The 24,585-nt window shown below is 37.5% G+C and overlaps 1 protein-coding gene across 1 annotated transcript in view; it reads right to left on the bottom strand.

Annotated features, from left to right (window-relative positions):
- The window catches only part of LOC150088446 (UTP--glucose-1-phosphate uridylyltransferase-like), a 225,451-nt gene that overhangs the window by 168,928 nt on the left and 31,938 nt on the right, over positions 1-24,585 (bottom strand). Inside the window, exon 3 of the mRNA XM_090370162.1 lies at positions 1,179-1,286. Within this exon, the coding sequence (XP_090226288.1) occupies positions 1,179-1,286 (108 nt within the window). The remainder of the gene's footprint in view (positions 1-1,178; positions 1,287-24,585) is intronic.

Here is a 24,585-nt window from a genome sequence, read left to right as displayed (position 1 = left end):
GTTCCTATTCTTAGCTACCCTAACACAACCCATGTGTTTCCTTGTACCGCAACGACTCCCAGCAGTCTCTAAATTCCCCTGCATCTTGTTTTCCAGGCTGCTGCTCATTCCAATAGAAGCAGTGCAAGAATCACTTTCACCTTTGCCAACAGCTACTGTTAATCTATTAGTCAGTGTATCCCCCAAAGCTAGCAGTTTTTCAATCCACCTAACACTTATTAATAATTAATTATTAAACGGAATGGACAGGTGAGGTGGTAGTTTTCTTTCTTTTTTTTTTTTTTTTGTCTGATGCTATATAAGCATGCATCCTTGCATCATTTGGCACTAATATACTAATAGTAATAAATACTGTAATGCAGCTCTTACTTATATTTAAAGAATTTTTGAATTAAAAATGGAAAATTTTATTTAATTCCGATATAAATGCCTAACACGCAATACACTGGGAGAGGAAAAACACTCACAGAAAATATGAAGACACTGCTACTCAAACAGAAAGAACAAAACTCTATGTGCCACATGCAGTTTTGTTTTTGATTGGCATAGACCAAACAAGTGAAGACTAAGATCATTTAACATGTTTGCTGCCTCAATGCATATATGCTTAAAGTAGTTTTGTGTGTCACAACAGAGAAATATGTTCAAATACACCAAGTTCAAATACACCAAGTGCCATAACGGATACAAGCGGTCAACCAATGAGTGCTATAAATCTAAAGGCACATGAAATTAACAACTACTCAGCTGGCACACTGACCTGAATGCTTTGCTGTGATGCTTGGCATTTTTTTATAGATCTGACACAGTTTTATTTGTTTTTTGTTTGTGTTTGATGTTAGTTTATGTACATGAATAAACCTTTGACAAAATTTTAAGATTTGTTCTGATTTACAGCTCAGCACAAAAGTAGGTGTTCTCTTTTAGCAATGAATTCCAAACTTTTAAGTTTGAACCATTACATACTAATTTTTGGAATGTTGGATTTTTTTTCAACATCCTGAAAATTATGCACATTGAACAAGTTCTCTCTCACACATTTAGGTGGTGTTAATTCAATAATTTCACTTACTTAACTATACAACTCACTTTTTTCTGCAAATTATATGAAGAGAAAACTTTATGTTGTTTCAGAAAAATACACTTTGCTTGTGAATTATTTTTAAACCCATACTTACAAATTCTTTTGGTAAAGGTTGTATATTATTCCAATCAAGAGGATGACACTTTTCCTTAAGAAATTTGTCAAATAGCTTCTGAAAGCTTGAAAATTGTTCAGCTAATCCCTGTAAAATTAAATTATAAAATCTCAATAATAATAATAATAATAATAAATAATGGACAAGACAATCCTTCACAACAGACCAGACATAACACTAATCTAATTGACAAGAAGGAAATGGCTACCTACCTAATCAACACAGTAGTGTCCAATGCCAGCAACCTCCAAAAACCATATAAGGAAAAGATCAGGAAGTACACGGTCCTAAGGTAAGAAGTCAAAGAAATGTGACATATGGAACAAGTAACGATCATCCCAATTACCGTGTCAACCACTGGCATGGCACCAAAGAGCCTCCATAAGAACTTAGCAGCAACAGGCCTCACAGAGAACACTTACAGGGAACTCCAGAAAGCCACAATCCTGAACACCCATAGGATAGTCAGAGAGTTCTTCAACAGTATAGTAATTGGACATAACAACCACTCCATGCACCTGGTACCAGTATCTGTTAGGCGCCTCCGTAGCCAGGTGGGAAGGAGCAGCAGTGCGTAGCACACGCTTCTTGATTAGACCGGGGTTCGAGCCCGTCACCACCAAATACGGAGGACGCGGAAAGGTCAGGGAATGACCACTGCATATTCCCGGAGCAATATGGCCTTAGTTGCTAATGCTCCAAAATAACAACAACAACAACCAGTATCTGTCACAGGATGAGGTAAAAGAGACAGCTGAGGCAGATAGTGGCATCATATGGTGTCACTCTCAAAAATTAATGCCACCACTGGACACAACCGAAGCAACCAGGTCAACATCCATAGATGTATGATGTCAAAGAGAAGTAATGTGCAAACTGCATTGAGTGTGGCACTAAAAATTATGTTATGGAAAAATAAAAAGAAAAAAAATCATGAGTCACTTCATCAGATCTACCTCTCCCAAGGTCGAAGTGATGACTAAGGTAGAGTGCTGCCATCTGGTGTCACTCCCAAAAACTACCACCCACCATTGGAGGCAAAGGCCAAAGCTAAACAGGTCCATCTCCATAGCTGGATGAAGATGAGAAGCTGAAATATTAAACACACTGCATTAAACACACTGCATCATGGACTAATGTTATTAGTGGAGTCCCCAGAGTTCAGTGTTGGGCCCACTGTACTCTGGGTCCCCAGAGTTCAGTGTTGGGCCCACTGTTGTTTTGTATATTTATCAATGAAAATGCTTAATGTCCACGTGTATGCAGATGATACAAAATTTGGCAGGGTTGTTAATGACAGTAAACAGTAAAAGAGCAGGTCATGGGATACGATCAATGACATACAGGAATTTTGCTAGTAGGAAAAAAGGAAGCGATTATCCCTTTATATAAGGCAATGGTCAGGCCATGCCTTGAGTACTGCATACAGGTTTGGAGGCCTTATTTTAGGAAGGATGTAGAATTGCATGAGCAAGTACAGAGAAGGGCAACAAGATTGGTGAGGGGAGCGAAAGGGTGCTCTTACCAACATAGAGAGGCTTAAGTTCTGCGAGTTGCAGCATCTGGAGACTAGGCACCTGCGAGGTGATCTGATTGAGATGTATAAGGCCTTGAATGGTTTGAGCAGGCTCAATGCTGATGGGATACTTCCGCTTGCTCAGATTAAGAACCCAAGGAGGCATAGATTCAAATTGAGGAAAGACAGTTATACGACAGATGTGTGGAAATTTGCCTTTAGCCAACGGGTAGTTGGTTGCTGGAATAAACTTCCATCTGCCATTGTGGAAGTTGATAGCTTAAATAAATTCAATGAGGAACTAGACAAACTTTTAGAAGGAATCAATGTGTGAAGTGATTTTTTTTTGGCTGATGCTACATAAGCTTGCTTTCTTGCATCCCATACCTCTACTACTACTTGGGCAGATTGGGTCAGTTCAAAAAGTCAGAGACAGTCTCTCCCAAGGAAGACAATGGAGCAAGTAGTGCTGTCCCTGTATGGCTATCACAAGGGAAAGGCAAGACCATCCAGCCCCACAATTGGAAGTGTTTCCTGTGCGACTGCACCCAGAAGGAAGAAAAGCCAGTGTGTGAAGTGGAGCATCGAAATGAATACGTTCATTATGCAAAAACTAGTAAAAATAATAACAGGAGTTTACCTCAATATAGTGCGTAGAACACTTCCGTATGATACCCTCCAGAAATTAAAACGGAAAAAAACAAAAACTTACCGGTACATTAGAGTAAAATATAAATAATTAAATAATCAATTTAACACAATTCAAATCAATTTAAAACAATAAAAAAATCAAATTAACGCAATTAAAAAATCTAACGAAAATATTCAAAACGATTTTCCTTCCTGAAGCTGACAACGCTTTTCGACCGTATGTCGTGATCACAGGAATGAAAATTACCGAATCGGGTTAAACCTGAACTTAAATAGAGATTATTTGTCTGCGCGCAGCATCGGAGATCAAATATGGCCGCCGAACATTAACAGAATTTTCGTGTAATTTAATTTCAACGGTTTCTGCAATTAATAGTCGTGTATAGTTACGTTGAACGTTAAGTATTTTGGCTTCGTTAAATAAAAAAGTATGTTTTTCGTTAATGGCATGAAAGGCTAATTCTGCGCTGTTGAACTAGAAGCACGAACTGAGGCTTCATGTTGATTTACACAAATAGTAAGAGAAAACCGGGTCGAACCCTGATAAGACGAGTCGCAATCACCGCAAGAAATGTTGTATACCAGATTGTTAATTTGTGTTGCGAACGCTGAAAGAACCGAGCGATTGTTCAGTATAGTGTGTAACTTCCGTATTGGCCTAGCTACAATTTTAAATTCGGTATCTTTCAAGAATCTGTTAAGCTGTTTGTGCCACTGTTCAACATATGGGACCGAAATAAAGTATTTTTTTGATATTACTATTGTTGATTGGTGTAGTATTTTGTATCCTATCCTTAGCTTGTACCCTAATTCGGTTTATTGTGGTAATGGAATAACCCCTGTTTAAGAATCTGCTAGTTAATATTTGTATTTCTGAGTCCAAAGCAGATTCCGTCGTTGAATATTTATAGGCATTAAGAAATTGATTAAAGATAATCAATCTTTTGTAGGTGAACGGGTAATAGCTATTATAATGTAGAAGCATACCAGTGTTTGTAGGTTTTCGATAGATGCTAAATTGTATTTTATTCGAGTCCCGGGTAAGCGTGAAATTTAGAAAGTTTAATGACTTAGTATCCATATCCTCCCTTTCCAATGTAAATTTTGAGTCTAGAATGAATATTATTAAACGAATGTAAAATGTCCTGGATAGTATTATTATCGGTAATAACTAGAACATCATCTAAATACCTCCCATAGTATGTGATACGGGTATCGAAAAGGTGTCAAATGTATCTGCTCAATCGTTGAGAGATAGATCTCTGACATTAAGCCACTCAGACTCAAACCCATTGGTAATCCAAAAATTTGTTTGTATACCTTGTCTCGAAAGGTGATGTAGTTAGCCTCAACTAACAGTTTAATTAAATGAAAAATTTCCTTAATAGGTAGCTTCGTATAATTAATCTGTGTAGAGTTTTTATTTAACATATCCCAAATAATATCTAATGTGTATTCAACGTTTACATTCGTATATAATGAGGTAACATCTAGTGAGAATAAATTGTCATTGTCGCCGAGTCTACAGTCTTTAAGCTTATTAAATAATGTATCGTAGTTCTTAATCCCAAACTGTATTACCTGTCTAAAGGGTTTTATAATGTTATATACATGTGTGGCTAAGGATGAAAATGCCGAGTTCCTGCAGGAAACAATAGGTCGAATAGGAAACCCAGTCTTGTGTAATTTTACCTGACCGAAAAATGCAAGAATATTGTATGTTCTGGACTTCAATTCTTTTAACTGAACCATAGTAATGTAGTCGTTTTTTCAATACGTGGTTAACGTTTTATTGTATTGATTGACCAAATTGGTAAATAGTACCGGGTCTACTTCACGATAAGTGGAGGTATCTGACACAACTGAATCTAACTTATTAATATAATCATGTTTATCTAGTATTACCACTGTATCTCCTTTATCTGCCCTCTGTATAATAATGTCCTTATTTCCCCGAAGTTCTCATAAAGCTGAACCGTCATGTGTATTCAATTTAGGAAGTCGCGTTTCTTTTATGTTATTCACTACTTGGTTAACTTGTTGAATAAATACATCTTTTTGTGGAACATTACGAAGTCCAAATTCAATATCAATTACGCATTGCTTTTAGGCAGTTTTTGAGGTGGTAAATTATAATTTAGTCCTTTGGATAAAAGCGAAATCTGGTCCTGTGATAGTGTACACAAGGAAAGATTTGTAACCTGTTGATATGTCGGTTCGTTGGATAATTGGTGAGGGAGTGTTCGTGAACCAGCTGACATATTCTGTGGTAACACGTTGTGTCTGTGGGGGGGATGTCACACAACTCGTATGAACTTGGTCGCAAGCCCGCGACAATGTGTTAGAATTCGCATGAAGGAGTCTTGACCTATCTGATAATGTTTGCAACTTATTAACGTGTCTGTTTTTTTTATTTCTGAGGCCTGTGCTTCCCGTCGCAAATCTATGGAGGTCTTCAGTACAGACCAATCGTTCGGATGTAGATAATTTTTTAATTTATCGCGAAGCTTCCTAACCTGAGAAAGGTATTTTTGTTTATTCGAATATCGAGATTTTAAGGCGAGATTTTCGTGTACACTATCACAGGACCAGATTTCGCTTTTATCCAAAGGACTAAATTATAATTTACCACCTCGAAAACTGCCTAAAAAACAATGCGTAATTGATATTGAATTTGGACTTCGTAATGTTCCACAAAAAGATGTATTTATTCAACAAGTTAACCAAATAGTGAATAACATAAAAGAAACGCGACTTCCTAAATTGAATACACATGACAGTACCTTAAAATCTCGATATTCGAATACACAAAAATACCTTTCTCAGGTTAGGAAGCAATTGTAGCTAGGCCAATACGGAAGTTACACACTACACTGAACAATCACTCGGTTCTTTCAGCGTTCGCAACACAAATTAACGATCTGGTATACAACATTTCTTGCGGTGATTGCGACTCGTCTTATCAGGGTTCGACCCGGTTTTCTCTTAATATTCGTGTAAATCAACACGAAGCCTCAGTTCGTGCTTCTCGTTCAACAGCGTCAGGATTAGCCTTTCATGCCATTAACGAAAAACATACTTTTTTATTTAACGAAGCCAAAATACTTAACGTTCAACGTAACTATACGCGACTATTAATTGCAGAAATCGTTGAAATTAAATTACACGAAAATTCTGTTAATGTTCGGCGGCCATATTTGATCTCCGATGCGTGGACCTTTACGCGCATGCGTGAAGACAAATAATCTCTATTTAAGTTCAGATTTAACCTGCTTCGGTAATTTTCATTCCTGTGATCACGACATACGGTCGAAAAGCATTGTCAGCTTCAGGAAGGAAAATCGTTTTGAATATTTTCGTTAGATTTTTTAAGTGCGTTAATTTGATTTTTAATTGTTTTAAATTGATTTGAATTGTGTTAAATTGATTATTTAATTATTTATATTTTACTCTAATGTACCGGTAAGTTTTCGTTTTTTTCCGTTTTAATTTCTGGAGGGTATCATACGGAAGTGTTCTACGCACTATATTGAGGTAAACTCCTCTTATTATTTTTACTAATATTATTATCAACGTAGAACATATTGAGTAGTACAGCTCTGATTCATACTATCTAATTATGCAAAAACATACTATGAAGTAACCAAGCTAGGGACCGATATAACAATGTACAGGATGAGACTACATACCAAATGATTGGAAAAATTCCCAACTGTCTTTTAGCATTAGCATTTTAGCATTAGTAGAGGCATTTGATGCAAGAAAGCAAGCTTATGCAGCATCAGCCAAAAAAAAAAAAAAAAAAAAAAAAAAACCCACTTCCACTTCACCCCTCTGTTCGTTCAAAATACCTGTCCAGCTGAGCCTTAAACTTATTTAGGCTATCAACCTCCACCACAAGGGATGGAAGTCTGTTCCACCAACCAACCACCCGCTGGCTAAAGGCAAATTTCCGCACGTCTATCCTACATCTGTCTTTCCTCAATTTGAATTTATGCCCTCTCAGGTGATTTTTCTGAGCTAGAGGAAGAATCCCATCAGCATGCTTAAACCATTCAAGGCAACCAATCCCATGAGCATGCTTAAACCATTCAAGGCTTTATACACCTCTATCAGATCACCTCGCTGGTGCCTAGTCTCCAGACACTGTAATTTGCAAAACTTAAGCCTTTCTTTGTAAGAGCACCCCAGGTCACCAAACAACAAACAGCACCATCATCATGAACCTGATTGCTCCCTAATCTTGGAAAAAATCAAGCAGGATATGAGCGACCAACTACAAAGAAACAATATGGAGAACATCGAACCAGAGGAGGAAGCGCAAGAAGAACTACAATCCAGAGCAGTTGAAGTGGGAACAAATGGGATCATGATAACCAGATCAGAAGATAAGTAGAAGAAAGCCCTAAACAGAATTCAAGGGAATGGACCCTACAAAGATCCATGCTATACTGAAGTAGAGGCCTACATCGACTACTGCAAGGCCTTCGACTCCACATGTCATAGCTGGCTAACAGAGATGGTGAAGATCTACAAAGTCATTTCGACAATGACAAAGTCCCTAGAAGCACCCATGGAAAAATGGAGTACCACCATCAAAATCAAGCGAATCGCAACCAGCCCGACCACATCAGGAAAAAAATATTTCGGGTAGATGTCCAGAGCCCACTGTGGTTCTGTCTAGGACACAACCTGCTATCCACAATGCTATGCAACAGCAAGTATAGATATAACTTCAAAGAAGGAAGAAATAACCTGTACACTCTCTCCCAACTGATGTACATCAAACACTACAGGGCCACTAAGAATCAACTCCAATAGCTGCTGCAGAATGCCAAAGAATTCAGAAATGACATCGGGATAGAATTTTGAATGAACAAATGGAAGACAGTAATAGAGGCATGTGATGCAAGAAAGCAAGCATATGATCTTATGTAGCATCAGCCAAAAAAAAAAAAAAAAAAAAAATTACACAACCATTCCCTCTAAATGTTTGTCCAGTTCCTCCTTGAATTTATTTAAGCTATCAACTTCCACAACAACAGATGAAAGTTTGTTCCAGCGATTAACCACCTGCTGGCTAAAGGCAAATTTCTGCACATATATTCTTCAACTGTCTTTCCTCAATTTGAATTTATGGCCTTATACACCTCAATCAGATCACCTCGCAGGTGCCTAGTCTCCATCCGCTGCAATTGGCAGAACTTAAGGCTCTCTTGGTAAAAGGAGTCCTTCATTCCCTCACCAATCTTTTTTGCCCTTCTCTGTACATGCTCAAGCAAATCTACATCCTTCCTAAAATAATTGCATGGATTGCATCAGGGTTAATTATACAGCCAAAACAACCAGCTTCAGAATGGTAAAGAGAATTAAAGCCATGATGGGGAAGAGACCTACAAATATCTGGAGATGATGCAGACTCCGCAATTAGAACACAAGGAGATGAAGACCTCTCTGACTGAAAAATACCAACAGAGACTCAGATGCCTGCTCAAAGCAAAGCTGAACAGAGGAAACATGGTTAAAGCCATAAACACCTATGCAGTCCCAATGCTAACATACTCCTTTGGGATAAGAGAATAGACTAACATTGAGCTGGAGGAGATCATGAGAAAAACAAGGACAATGATGACCAAGAGCTGCCAAAACCACACAGAGTCAGCTGCTGTGACTCTGACCATAGCTCGGAAAGAAGGAAGGGAGTTGGCAGACAATCAAGCAACAGAAGAAAGTGATTGAGAACTACCAATATTGATAACATCCGGCCAGCCTCCCCATGGCTGGTATTGGCAATGTCGGGTATCACTAGGGACCCGGCGGCTAACAGGCTGGATGAACAATGGGCACAACATACTACATAGTACATACCCCACACACATTTAAATCTCTGACTTGTACAATACAGAGAACATACGTGGAGATGGGAGAAATCCCAAGTGACGTCAGACCCTCAACATACCTAATACCTAATCTACCAGTCCATAAGCAAGATAGACAAACATCATACCCCACTCAATCAAAGTGAGGAGACCCCTCCCGCCCAGATAGAAGAAACAAAGAGAGAAAGATGGGCAAAAACACTCCATGGCAGACACTTCATGAAGCCCACATAGATAAAATGGCTTCTAATGCATGACTCCTAAGAGGGACACTCTTCCCTGAGACTGAAGGATTCAGTCTTGCCATCCAAGACCAGGTAATCAACACAAGGAACTATAAAAAATACATCTCCAAGGAACCCAGAATGACAGATGACACCTGTTGATGATGCCACCTGGCCTCAAAAACAATCCAATGTATCACAACAGGATACGGAATGATCACCCCAGATGGAGCAAAATCATAGACATGACCAGGTTGCCAGGATAATACATCAGAAGCCAGCAAGGAAATACCAGTTGATCAAAGAAAATGTACTGTATTACAAGTATGAACCTGAGCAAGATGTGGGCTGTGTACTGCTTTCATTTGCTATATGGCCCTGGGAGATAACTCCTCTAATATTACAAGATTTGGCTAAATGCCTAAGGTTATTATTATATTAATACCATTCTTATACCACGTGAAATTAATGATATAGTTTATTAGGCTGTTTGCCTAAATTACTATACATTAAGGTCTTAATGTATAGTAATTTAGGCAAGCAGCCTAATAAACTATATTATTAATTTCATGTGTTTTTTGTGTTTACTCAGTTAGCCACAGCATCAATAATTTGTATTGGAGCATAATCACACTTTAACTGAAACTTGCGTATCCCTTCTCAAACAAAGTAAATATCCATGATGAAAGAAAAGTTCAAAAACATAAGGAGAAAGAAAGAAAGAAAGAAAGAAAAAACTATTATGTCCAATGGTATTTAGCAGTCCCACATACAAGCTTGTACTGCCAGCAATAAATCAATCCAAAGAAGTAAATAAATCAGCTTTACTGAATGGAAAAAGTTCCAAAAGAAACTCAACCTAATCTGCTTTCTTCAAGGTGCTGCTTGAATCATACCTAAGAGAAACAATATCTTATTGGTGGGTGAGTAGGTATATAGTAGGAGTCAGACGTGTTCAAAGCCGCTAAGTGGATTTTTCTTATTTTTTGATTTGAAATTATTGTTTTTCTAAAACTTTTGATTTAAATTTAGTAGTATAGCATTATTTTGTGATTTTCTGATTAATCTGGTGTATTTACTCTTTACTCGGCCTTGTAATTGCATAAAAGTATTGGTAAGGGTATTAAATCCATGTGTTACCAGTTGTAACTCCGCTGAACGAGAAGTTTTTTAGCCATATTTAGACGCTTTATTAAATATTTTTTACATCAAATTATTTTATGTAAGTAGCTTATAGACCTAGTAAGGATCATTAGTTATTCTGAATTGAGACAGCGAGATTTGAAAGTTAATTAATACTTAAGTGTCCGTAGATTTACGATTCGTAAATTTCCCACCTTTGTCATACGATACGTTACATACCGAACTAGATAGTGTTAGTATAGTATAGGTTATAATATTATCAGTTGATCGGTAGAATCTATTAAACTTGTTGAACTTCATTGTCAATTAAATTGCACTTTTAACTAAAGACATATAATGACATAGATTACAAACATAACATAATTAATTAATACATAACTGATACGGAAGTTATATAAAGGGAACTCGTAGATAATTAATACTTGACACTGAAAAATATATATACCGTTATAACTGTGTTGGGATACAAGTTTAGGGTTATAATTTTGAACTGAAATTGAAATTTTATTGAAATTAATAGAAATCATGACTCAGACCAGAGCAGCAAAGCAAAAGGCTCAAGCTAATGGAAGTGCTATGGCTCAGAGGAGAATTGAGGGGGGCAGTTGCCTTCTGAATCACAGCCTTTTAAAATGCACTGCTTGCATGATGTTTGTGGAGCAATCGGGTACGTGACATGATATTGCCATGGGGGATGTCTTTGTGTGTGTGTGCATGCAAGGAGTGTATCGAAATCAGGCAACAACTCAGCATTGTTATGGGCCTATATGAGAGCTTGAAGGACAGGGTGGATGCCCTCAAAGGAACTGAATTGAGAGGCCCATCAAGCTATCAGCTGCCCACATCAATGCCAGAGCTTGCACTTGGTCATCACCCAACACAGCGGCAACCCCCAAGGCAGAATGCGCTGGTCCCACAGGAACTGTAGTTGTTGGTGACTCTATTGTCAGGGAAACAGGGAACATGCTTTGTAAAAAGGATAGGTGGAACAGGACCAGGTATGTATGCATGCAAGGGGCAAAGGTTGATGACGTTGTAGAGCGGATATCATCTTTTAAGGGCATAAAAGGTGATATAGTTGTACACGTTGGCACTAATGATATCAAGAGTAGGACACCGGCAGAATTACTTAACAAGTACAGGTCACTGTTGAAAAAAAGCAGTGAATTAGGGTTGAATTTGAAAGTGTCTGCAATTCTGCCCAGACACGATAGGAGGGAGTATATGTTGAGAGCTTTGTCAATCAATTCGGCCCTGGAAAGACTGTGCAAGACTCAAGGGGTAGAATTTTTTTCAGCCTGGACTGTACTTGTTAACAGGAGAGACTGCTTCTACAGGGATGGGATACACTTAAATAGAAAGGGTGCAAGAATATTTGCTGATGCAATTGAGGCAGTGTTAGGTGGGCCAGAAAACTGCTAGCTTGGGGGAAGACAAAGACAAATAGATTAACAGTAGCCACTGGCAGAGGTGAAAGAGATTCTTGCACTGCTTCTATTGGAATGAACAGAAGCCTGAAAAACAAGAAGCAGGATATTTCAAAGACTGCTGGGAGTCATTGCAGTACAAGTAAACACGTGGGTTGCATTAGGGTAGCTAAGAATAGAAACAGGTGCATGTATACTTGGTGTACACCAATGCTAGGAGTTTAGTAAATAAATTTGATGAATTTGAGGTATTGCTCAAAACATCAAAGGCAGATATTATTGGGATATCAGAGATGTGATGTCACACAGATATAAGGAATGCAGGACTGCAGAACTGCAATTTGGGGAGTACAATGTCTACAGAAAAGATAGACAGGATAGGAAGGGAGGAGGGCTTATGTTATTAGTTAAGAAACACATAAAATCCAAGGAAGTGAAGCCAGTCAAAAATCGCTGGACAGTGCAGTGTCGAGTCAGTTTGGTGTGACATAAGCATTGGGAGATCAAAATTGAGAGTAGGAGTGTGCTATAGGCCTAATGACTCTAATGAGTATAATAAGAAACTGTACAGGGAAATAGAGTAGGCCAGTAAATCAGAGAGTCTTATAATGGGGGATTTTAATTTCCCAGATATTGACTGGAATTTGGGGGCTGGTCACTCACACTAGCAAGGCTTTTGTGGATTTATTGGATGATTGTTTTCTACATCAGCATGTTCGGGAGGCAACTAGAGGGAGTAATACTTTTGATTTGATTATCAGTAGTGATTCTTCATGCATTAGGAATCTGCAGGTTAAGAACCACTAGGTGGCAGTGATCACAGTGTGCTGAAGAGGGATTTACTCAAAGAGGTAACTACCATTAGGGGTAAAGGGAAGGGTAATTGCTTTCGTAAAGGCGACTATGATGGTCTGAGACAGTATTTAAATTCTATACAGTGGGATCAACTGATGATGTTACCAACATCAAATTCAAAATGGGAAGCATTCAAAGAACTTATCTTGGAAGCTACTAGGCGTTATTTACCAACTAAGAAATATTGTTCAAGGTTTAGGCCTAAATGGATGTCAGATGAACTAATGAGACATATGGCAGAGAATAAAAATGCATGGGATACATACAAATTAACGTGTGACACAGAAGCCTATAATAGATACAAGTTGATCTGTAACCAAGTTACAAAGGAGGTTAGGCAGGCAAAGGCAGATTACGAGAAATCTTTGGCAAGGGATGCGAAGAAAAACAGCAGAGTTCTTTACTTATATAAACTCTAGAAGGAAGGGGATGAATCAGATTGGTCCACCTGATATCGATGGGTCAACTGTAGATGATCCTGCTCAGGTAGCTAACAAACTAAATGAATATTTTGCATCGACATTCACCCATGAGGAGTTATTCAGTGAGGGGAATGCCAGAGGTGTATTCAACTCTGGCAGTAAGCTAGAGAATCTTGAAATAACTGAGAGTAAAGGGGAGGAGAAATTGTTGAAGATAAAGACAAGAAAGGCACCTGGGGTGGATGGGATCTATCCAGTTATATTAAAGGAGGCAGCAAAGGAAGTAAGCAAACCCTTAGCCATAATTATGAGAGCTTCCTTGGACTCAGGGGAGGTACCCACAGACTGGAGATGTGCAAATATGACCCCAATTCACAAAGGAGGATCAAGGGCTGACACAAGTAATTATAGACCAGTGAGTTTAACTTCTGTTCCAGGAAATTTAATGGAGGTACTGGTTAAAGAAGCACTGCAGGATCATCTAGACAAGACTTCAGTTATAGCTCGGACACAGCATGGTTTTGTTAAGGGGAAGTCTTGCCTGACCAATCTGATTGGATAATATGATGCAGTCACAAAAGAACTGGATGCAGGGAGTAACTTTGATATTATATACTTGGATCTTAGAAAAGGCTTTTGATACTGTTGCACATGGAAGACTGCTGCACAAATTGGAGCAGTGTGGCATTGGACGCAAATTGCTGCTATGGATAAAGGGGTGGTTGAGTGGGAGAAGACAGAGATTGGTAATCAATGGACACTGCTCATCGGGGACTAATGTTATCAGTGGAGTCCCTCAGGGTTCAGTTGGGTCCATTATTGTTTTCTGTATTTATAAATGATATTGATAATGGTATATCAAGCTTAATGTCCAAGTTTGCAGACGATATGAAGGTTGACAGGGTTGTCAAGGACATTACTGACACTATGCTGCTGCAACAGGATCTGGAAAGGTTGAGCAGATGGGCTGAGAGGTGGCAAATGAAGTTTAACATTGACAAATGAAAGTACTACCTATGGGAAACAGTAACCCCAGAGCAACGTATCAACTCTGTGGTACTACACTTAGTGGTAGAGAATGAAAGGGACCTGGGGATTCTTGTGCAAACAGATATGAAGTTCTCTGAGCAGTGCAGATGGGCTGCAAGAGTAGCTCATGGTGTATTGTTAATGATATATAGGAATTTTTCTAGCAGGGATAAGGAGGTGATTATTCCCTTGTATAAGGCAATGGTCAGACCGCACCTAGAGTACTTTATACAGGTCTGGAGGCCCCATTTCAAGAAGGGCGTCGAGATGCTGGAACGAGTACAGAGAAGGGCAGCAAGATTAGTGAATGGAACAAAGGGGTGCTCTTACGAAGAAAAGCTTAAGTTTTGCAAATTACAGTGTCTGGAGACTAGGCACCCGCGAAGTGATCTGATAGAGGTGTATAAAGCCTTGAATGGTTTGAGCATGCTCAATGCTGATGGGATTCTGCCTCTTGCTCAGAATAATCACCTGAGAGGGCATAAATTCAAATTGAGGAAAGACAGATGTAGGATAGATGTCCGGAAATTTGTCTTTAGCCAGCAGGTAGTTGGTTGGTGGAACAGACTTCCATCCCTTGTTGTGGAAGTTGATAGGCTCAGCTGGGCAGGTATTTCGAATGCACAGAGGGGTTAAGTGGAAGTGGTTTTTTTTTTTTTTTTTTGGCTGATGCTGCATAAGCTTGCTTTGTTGCATCAAATGCCTCTACTAATGCTAATGCTACCCATCTTAACTTAGGTATATACCCATCCACTGATAAGATGTTGATGACGACCCAGTTGTGACTTATTTAATTAGTGTGAGAAACATCAAGACGTGTATAATCAAACTCACAGAATTCTACGACTATGAATTCTCAAACTATGAATATTTCAAACTAACCTACAAATTAGTGCATTTTCATCAGTCTGCAGATAGCTGAAATAAAAACAAACTTAAGTTTGTAAAAGGAGCATCATTACACAACTCACATTGTGAAATCCTTTGTGAGCTGCCCATCTCTTATACTTCGAATAAATAACACTTCCCAAATAGAGGATTCTCTTATTACTTATTCTCAGTTAAGGTACCGCTACTTACAGATGGCACAGTTTGAGATAATTGATTCCTCATTGATGAGTGCATTAACATCAGGTAACAATGTGTGAGAGCGAACAACTCAGTTATGACTGATAACAATAAGCAACAATAGACTTCTCTATGTTACTTATTGAAATATAGGGATAGACAATTTGTGGAGGATTTCACAATATATGAGATTCTTCATGAGTTGGCAATTCTTATACTTAGATACTCATTATATAAACCTTGGTTTGTTTTAACCACTTATAAAACTGATTCAAATGCACTAATGTATGTTAGAATGTTGGCATTATTGAAATGCAGAACCCTTTAAAGAGATAAAAAAATGAAATGCAAATTGTTCATAAAAAAATTTTAGCAATGTTAAAGCTTCATTTTAAAATTCAGAAATCTGTCAACTCTAATTTCAGGCATCCCGAGAACAGTGAATACATAATTTGTTATCAGTAAATAGATATGGACAAACACTTTACAATATTAATCCATTCCAGAGACACCATCGTATCATTAAAATATTGTAAGGTGAATCCAATAACACATTGTTTTTTGGTAATTCGTTCCAAGGCCTCAGAAGTTGAAATTTTCGCTATATAACTAAGCTATTTATCTCTAAAAGGTGATTTTTATAATGAATTGATTAAAACTAATATATTGATTAAAGCACAACACAACAGATCACTTCAACTAAAGGATGCAAAAACAAAACATGTGGACAACACATTTACAAACGCTGCTATTGGCTGAGAGGAAGGACCATGTGGTCCGGTCAGAGACAGTCGTAAACCCATCCCATCGTAAAGTGAAATAAGTAGGTGCTGGTTAACACGATCACTTATGTTATCATGTTAACCGGCACCTACTTATTAGTTAGTGGAATCAGCTGCTTTAATTTCAAAAAACCAATTCAAATCATTAAAATGCACTACACTTTCATCATTATCATATGTTTGGTTAAGAATCAATTTTGAATGCCTTTGTGATATTTTTCTGAAGCACATTTCCGATGGTCACAACCATAAAACAATAAAAACAATTTGCAGTTTCCAATTTATTGGGCTTTTCTGTTAGTGCAGTCTATTGTAAACAGGTAGTAAACTCAATCTTATTGCATTTGTGATAATACTGATAGCTGGAATTCTGGGCAATTTTCAGTTATTACTGTGAAATATGTTTCCCCTTCCATGAAATCTTCAATCATATAAAAAACACAAATAAATTTTTAGAATCTTCTCTTCATTCCTATTTTTAAGCTTTGTAAACTTGTTACTCCATATCTCACATGAACATATTGTGTTAGCTACAATTTGTGCTTGCCATGTCCTTTGTTATTGATTGCTTATCTTTTTTTTTTTTTTTCATTTTACAACTCCCCACTCCAAAAAATGTCAGTGAACAGAAATATCAACTGGTTAGTATATACATACTAGTATATAAGCATAAATTTATTTTTATTTTGCTATCCTGTGGAAAATATTCTTCAGATTTTCACATATCATTTAATTTTGTTAATTGGTAATGTAATAAAGTGTAAATTTGTGATCTTCACTTTTATAATACTCCACCTATTTTTGCTTATTAGAATTAAAATTCAATTTGCAAACATGATCAAAATGACCGGCACTTAATAGGTATCATATAGTGAATGGTATTTTATTATGGAGAGTCCGTCGTAAATTGATTTGATCGTATTGTCAACCAATCGTAAACCGGGAATCCACTGCATTTTATTAATAAAAGAGTTAATGTTGATTTTTAAATGGAAACACTTGTTCTTATTTTCAAGTGAAATCTTACTTAAGAAAATATTTTGTATTTAATGCGAGTTTGAAATTTGAATAAGAAAATAAAATTTGAATTTAATTTTATTCTTTTGAATTTAATTGGTATTTATGGATTGAATAATTTTTTCACTTTCCAATTATTTTGTTTTGTTTTATTTTTTTGGATGAATGGGAGACTTGAGTGTAACTAACTTGATGTAACTGATTTATAAAGATTTGTTTATCCTGAACAAGTTTAAATTTAGCAAATTTCAGTTTGCAACCGGTTAAGTACAGTATTTGTATATTATTATTATATTATTTCTTCTGACTTTGGGGGGGGGGGGCGGATTCCACCCCGTGAAGGGTACTGGTACCAAAGCATAGGATGGTTATGTCTGGCTGTTAATGTTGATAGATGAACTCTGACAATCCAACTGGAATTCAGTTTGTGACTTTTTGGAGTTCCTTGTAGGTGTTCTCTGGGATGCCTATTGCTACTAGGCTATTGTGTAGGGTATTTGATATCATGCCAGTGGTTGATACAGTAATTGGTATGGTCATTACTTGTTCCATATGCCACATCTCTTTGACTTCCTGTCTTAGGTCTGTGTACTTCCTGATCTTTTCCTCTAGGTTTACTGGAGGTTGTTGGTGTGTAGGTCTCAAACTAGCAGCCTGCGGGCCGCATCCGGTCCCCGAAACAATTTTACACGGCCCGCGAATACATTTCAATTATGTATTTGTTGTAAATACGGTGCTTATAGTTTTAGAGACATAGAGATATGGACTGAGCTTATGTGTGTTTCCATTGAAGGAAAAAGAGATAGAATGAATAGGTTGGGGCTCTGTCTTTGTCACTGTATGCTTGTGAACAGTTTTTTTCGCAGTTGAAAATTAATAAATCTAAGAAAAGAACCCGATTGACTGATGGGCACTTACAATCCATGATGAAGATAGTTTCTAGTAATTTTTCTCCAAGGCTACAAACTTTATCAGAATCGAAACGCCATCAAGTGTCAAGTTTTAGTAAGAAATAAAGAAGTTTATAATTATTTACATAAAAACATATGTATTTTTTCTGTATGTGTCGAAAAAAAAATTTAATAAATAAAAGAAAGAGAATAGGTTGTCATTATTTATTCTCAAGTTTTCATGATTTGTTTATTTTTAGTTTAAGTTAAAAGTAAGTTATTTAGTGGTTAATTCAACATATTAGAATTATTTGAAATAAATGTTAGTCTGAAAATTTAATATTTAGCTGTCAATATGTTTGAATTACATAGTGTAACCAACAGAAATTTCTTGCAGGTACCAACCTTTAGATTTCAGATAGAAAATAAATATAAATTTGAATTTTTTCCTTTGCGTTATTATTATTATTATTGTTTATGTATGTTTTGATAAATATTTAGTAAGTGATTGGGCATCTAAAGAAAATAGAAAAGAAAATTTAACCGAAAGAAAGAGTCTCATAATTTTAGCCAGGGAGAGAAGGAGAAAAATATAAGTTTGAGAAAGAAAAACATTGTAAAAAATACAATTGAACATTATTGAAATAAATTTTCAATTAAACCATGTTCAAAGCAAATTAAATTTTAAAAGTAAAATTTCCAAACTTATTGTAAACTTACATGCAACACACCACACACACACGTCATGCGTAACACCAGGTTATAAAGGGGTGGTATCCATACATTAGGGGTAAGTACGGTGCAATATATATATATATATATATATATATATATTCACTCTCATTTTGTTAAAAAAAATTCCGGCCCGTCAGCTGCTTTCAGATCGTGCATTCGGCCTGCATGCAATTTGAGTTTGAGACCACTGGTGTAGGGGATTTGATATCATGCCAGTGGTTGATACAGTAATTGGTATGGTCATTACTTGTTCCATACGCCACATCTCTTTGACTTCCTGTCTTATGTCTGTGTACTTCCTGATCTTTTCCTCTAGGTTTACTGGAGGTTGTTGGTGTTTGGCACTGTTATGCCGATCGGGTGGGTGGCTTCCCTCTTACTGATTAGGGTTATGTCCGGTCTGTTGTGTGAGATCATCTTGTCTGTTATTATACCACAGTCCCAGTACAGCTTGTGGTTTGGGAACTTTCACTGCACTTGCCAATGGGTCAGTCTCTTTCAGTCAGCCCTATCACCATCCTAGGTGTACCCATTGCTAGCCATTGAATGATAACAACCTAGCAAAAACTTACATTGTGTAATAATGCAATTATTATTCAAAATAAAATGTCAAATATGACTGCCATTTTCAGAAATACATGTATTTGCACATCATATAAGCAATGCTAATATGTGCTCCAGAATGTGTGGCATATTTCTGGTAGCATCAATGGCATCCTGAACACAATGCCAAAGTTCCTGATGAGTGTTTATTTCAGTGATGCAAATTATGCATTTGATATGACTCCACAGATAAACACTGATGAGATTCAGATCTGGTGACCTTGCAAGCCATTTCACTTGAGCATTGTGACCACAACTTGTCCAATGTTCTGGGTAATGGTTGTTCAGGAAGCATTATAGCAGTCAGATGAAGTGCATAGAATTTCCTTGGAATGAACCACATGCATTAGCATGTGGTTCATTCCAAGGAAATTCTATGGTTTCATTCTAAGGTATGTGTTCATTCTACATGCACTGGCATACAGTTCATTCCAAGGTAGCACTTCCAAAAGCCCATCTAAAACATGGATGAGAAAATCTGATGTAATGTAATATTCTAATGTAATTCCTTCCTCTGTTAAGGGAAGGAATTACAAGAACTAAAAAAATTCTGAAATCATTAATTTCGAAAAAAAAAGGAATCCTAAAAATTACCCATAATGAAGTCATCAATTATTAAGATCTTATCCATTCAGTTAATAACTACACGAACCATCTGAGGAATTCCAAACAATTTTCCATTTTAAAGGGGGTTGTATAAAATAGACATTAACAACTGACACAAAAATGAAATAGTCTGATTCGGATATGCAAAGTTTCAATTTTATTACAGTTTAAGCAGATGAAACATCAAACCCACTGCCAGTTAGATCAAAATAAGATGCAACATCACCAATAACAGCACCTTCATATGAAAAATTACGGCAATGGTCTAAATCGGATTATTCATCATAGATCGATGTTTCTGAAAATGTTATAAACATACTGATTTTTTAACGAATTGTCAACCAAGTTATTCATAAAGTTATTTGAAAAAGTTGGAGAGCTGATGGCTACAGTAATAAGTCATAACCATGGCTCAGTGCTTTTACAAACCAAACATTTGTAGCATTTCATTTTACCTCATGGACCATTTCAAGTCTTTTTTTTTTTCAGTATACCACATTCATTTAATATTACAACTATGCATGGAGAAACTAATGAAGGCCACATAAACACAGAAAATAAATAACAATAATATTATTTCTGCCTTTCTGCCGCTCTTGGAACAGAGAAGTTTTTTCTGATTTATTTTCTGCTTTATTAGTTTAAATTGACATATTAACTTATTTCTAGAGTAGCTTTATATTCCTATTTACGGTACTTAAAGTTAAAGTAACTTAGATAGAGATTTGTAGGTATTACTTAGTATCGGGAAGGGTATCAAATCCACGTGTTTACCGTTCATAAACAGCCACCATTGTTACGTGAAAATTAATCAGTAAAATCTATTAATCTTGTCGAACTTCATTGGCAATTAAATTGTACTTTTAACTATACATATAACCACTTAGGTTACGGAACATAAATAATTAGTAAAAATAAATAATTAATACATAACTTGATACGGAAGTTATATAAAGGGATTTCGTAGATAACACTCGTTACTGAAACGCGATACAGCATATTCGGAATTCGATAGCATTAGCTTTGTATAGTATAGTGCATAATATAATATTGTCATTTAATCAGTAGATCTATTAATCTTGTTAAACTTCATTGTCAATTAAATTGTACTTTTTACTATATATATATATAACGACTTAGAGTACAAACGTAACAAATAATTAATACATACTTGATACGGAAGTTATATAAAGGGAACTCGTAGATAACACTCGATACTGAAAAAAAAATATAGCGTTATAACTGTGTTAAGATACAAGTTTAAGGTATTAATTTTGTTCTGAAATTGTAATTTTATTGACATTTAAATCGAAATCATGACTCTGACCAGAGCAGCAAAGCAAAAGGCTCAAGCTAAAGGGAGTGCTGTGACTCAGGGGAGAACTGAGGGGGGCAGTTGCCCTCTGAATCACAGCCTTTTAAGATGCACTGTTTGCTTGATGTTTGCGGAGCAATCGGGTACGGGACATGATACTGCCATGGGGGATGTCTTTGTGTGTGCATGATGCAAGGAGTGCAAGGAAATTAGGCGACAACTCGGTGTTGTTATGGGCCTATATGAGACCTTGAAGGACAGGGTGGATGCCCTCGAAGGAAATAAACTGAGGGGCCCATCAAGCTCTCAGCTGCCCACATCAACGCCAGAGCTTGCACTTGGTCATCTTGCAACACAGAGGCAGCCCCCAAGGCAGAATGCGCTGGTCCCACAGGAACTAGTAGTTGTTGGTGACTCTATTGTCAGGGAAACGGGGAACATGCTTTGTAAAAAGGATAGGTGGAACAGGACCAGGGTATGTCTGTACACGTTGGCACTAATGATATTAAGAGTAGGAGACCAGCGGAATTACTTAACGAGTACAGGTCACTGTTGAAAAAAAGCCGTGAAGTAGGGTTGAATTTGAAAGTGTCTGCAATTCTGCCCAGACACGATAGGAGGGAGTATATGATGAGAGCCTTGTCGATCAATTCGGCCCTGGAAAGATTGTGCAAGGCTCAAGGGGTAGAATTTTTTTCAGCCTGGAATGTACTTGTTAACAGGAGAGATTGCTTCTACAGGGATGGGATACACTTAAATAGAAAGGGTGCAAGAATATTTGCTGATGCTATCGAGGCAGTGTTAGGTAGGTCAGAAAACTGCTAGCTTGGGGGGAGACAAAGACTAATGGATTAACAGTAGCCACTGGCAGAGGTGAAAGAGATTCTTGCACTGCTTCTATTGGAATGAGCAGAAGCCTGAAAAACAAGATGCAGGATATTTCAGAGACTGCTGGAAGTCATTGCGGTACAAGTAAACACATGGGTTGTGTTAGGGTAGCTAAGAATAGAAACAGGTGCATGTATACTTGCGTGTACACCAATGCTAGGAGTTTAGTAAATAAATTTGATGAATCTGAGGTATTGCTCAAAACATCAAAGGCAGATATTGTTGGGATATCAGAGACGTGGTGTCACACAGATATAAGGAATGCAGAACTGGAATTTGGGGAGTACAATGTGTATAGAAAGTATAGACAGGACAGGAGGGGAGGAGGGGTTATGCTATTAGTTAAAAAACACATAAAATCCAAGGAAGTGAAGCCAGTCGACATTGATGGACAGGGCAGTGTCGAGTCAGTTTGGTGTGACATAAGCATAGGTAAATCAAAATTGAGAGTAGGAGTGTGCTATAGGCCTAATGACTCTGATGAGTATAATAAGATACTGTACAGGGAAATAGAATGGGCCAGTAAATCAGAGAATCTTATAATGGGGGATTTTAATTTCCCAGATATTGACTGGAATTTGTGGGTTGGTCACTCACACACTAGCAAGGCTTTTGGGGATTTATTGGATGATTGTTTTCTACACCAGCATGTTCGGGAGGCAACTAGAGGGAGTAATACTCTTGATCTGATTATCAGTAGTGATTCTTCATGCATTAGGAATCTGCAGGTTAAGAACCACTAGGTGGCAGTGATCACAGTGTGCTGAAGAGGGATTTACTCAAAGAGGTAACTACCATTAGGGGTAAAGGGAAGGGTAATTGCTTTCGTAAAGGCGACTATGATGGTCTGAGACAGTATTTAAATTCTATACAGTGGGATCAACTGATGATGTTACCAACATCAAATTCAAAATGGGAAGCATTCAAAGAACTTATCTTGGAAGCTACTAGGCGTTATTTACCAACTAAGAAATATTGTTCAAGATTTAGGCCTAAATGGATGTCAGATGAACTAATGAGACATATGGCAGAGAATAAAAATGCATGGGATACATACAAATTAATGGGTGACATGGAAGCCTATGATAGATATAAGTTGGTCTGTAACCAAGTCACAAAGGAGATTAGGCAGGCAAAGGCAGATTATGAGAAATCCTTGGCAAAGGACGCAAAGAAAAACAGAAAAGAGTTCTTTACCTATTTAAACTCAAGAAGGAAAGGGATGAATCAGATTGGTCCACTGGATGTTGATGGTTCAACAGTTGAGGATCCAGCTCAGGTGGCTAACAATCTAAACGAGTATTTTGCATCTACATTCACACATGAGGAGTTATTCAGGAAGGGGAATGTCGTAATTGAAGTAAACATTGGCAGTGAGCTAGATTATTTTCTAATAACTGAGAGGAAAGTGGAGGAGAAATTGTTGAGGATAAACATAAAAAAGGCACCCGGGGTGGATGGGATCTATCCAGTTATATTAAAGGAGGCAGCAAAGGAAGTAAGCAAACCCTTAGCCATAATTATGAGAGCTTCTTTGGACTCAGGGGAGGTACCCATGGACTGGAGATGTGCAAATGTAACCCCAATTCACAAAGGAGGATCAAAGGCTGACACAAGTAATTATAGACCTGTTAGTTTAACTTCGGTTCCAGGAAAATTAATGGAGGCACTGGTTAAAGAAGCACTGCAGGATCATCTGGACAAGAATTCAGTTATAGCTCAGACACAGCATGGTTTTGTTAAGGGCAGGTCTTGTCTGACCAATTTGATTGGATACTATGATGTAGTCACAAAAGAACTGGATGCAGGGAATAACTTTGATATTATATATTTGGATCTTAGAAAGGCTTTTGATACTGTTGCGCATGGAAGACTGCTGCACAAATTGGAGAAGTGTGGCATTGGAGGCAAATTGCTGCTATGGATAAAGGGATGGTTGAGTGGCAGAAGACAGAGAGTGGTAATCAATGGACACTGCTCAACGTGGACTAATGTTATTAGTGGAGTTCCTCAGGGTTCAGTGTTGGGTCCATTGTTGTTTTCTGTATTTATAAATGATATTGATGATGGTGTATCAGGCTTAATGTCCAAGTTTGCAGACGATACAAAGGTTGGCAGGGTTGTTAAGGACACTACTGATACTATGCTGCTGCAACAGGATCTGGAAAGGTTGAGCAGATGGGCTGAGAGGTGGCAAATGAAGTTTAACATTGACAAATGTAAAATACTACATATGGGAAACAGTAACCCCAGATCAACGTATCAACTCTGTGGTGCTACGCTGACAGTGGTAGAGAATGAAAAGGACCTGGGGGTAATTGTGCAGGCAGATATGA

Source organism: Mastigoproctus giganteus, chromosome 3 (assembly GCF_048544385.1).
Source record: "Mastigoproctus giganteus isolate SK-2022 chromosome 3, ASM4854438v1, whole genome shotgun sequence".
Lineage (NCBI taxonomy): Eukaryota > Metazoa > Arthropoda > Arachnida > Uropygi > Thelyphonidae > Mastigoproctus > Mastigoproctus giganteus.
Note: the sequence above shows the minus strand (reverse complement) of the source record. Positions and strands in the feature narration are given on the sequence as shown.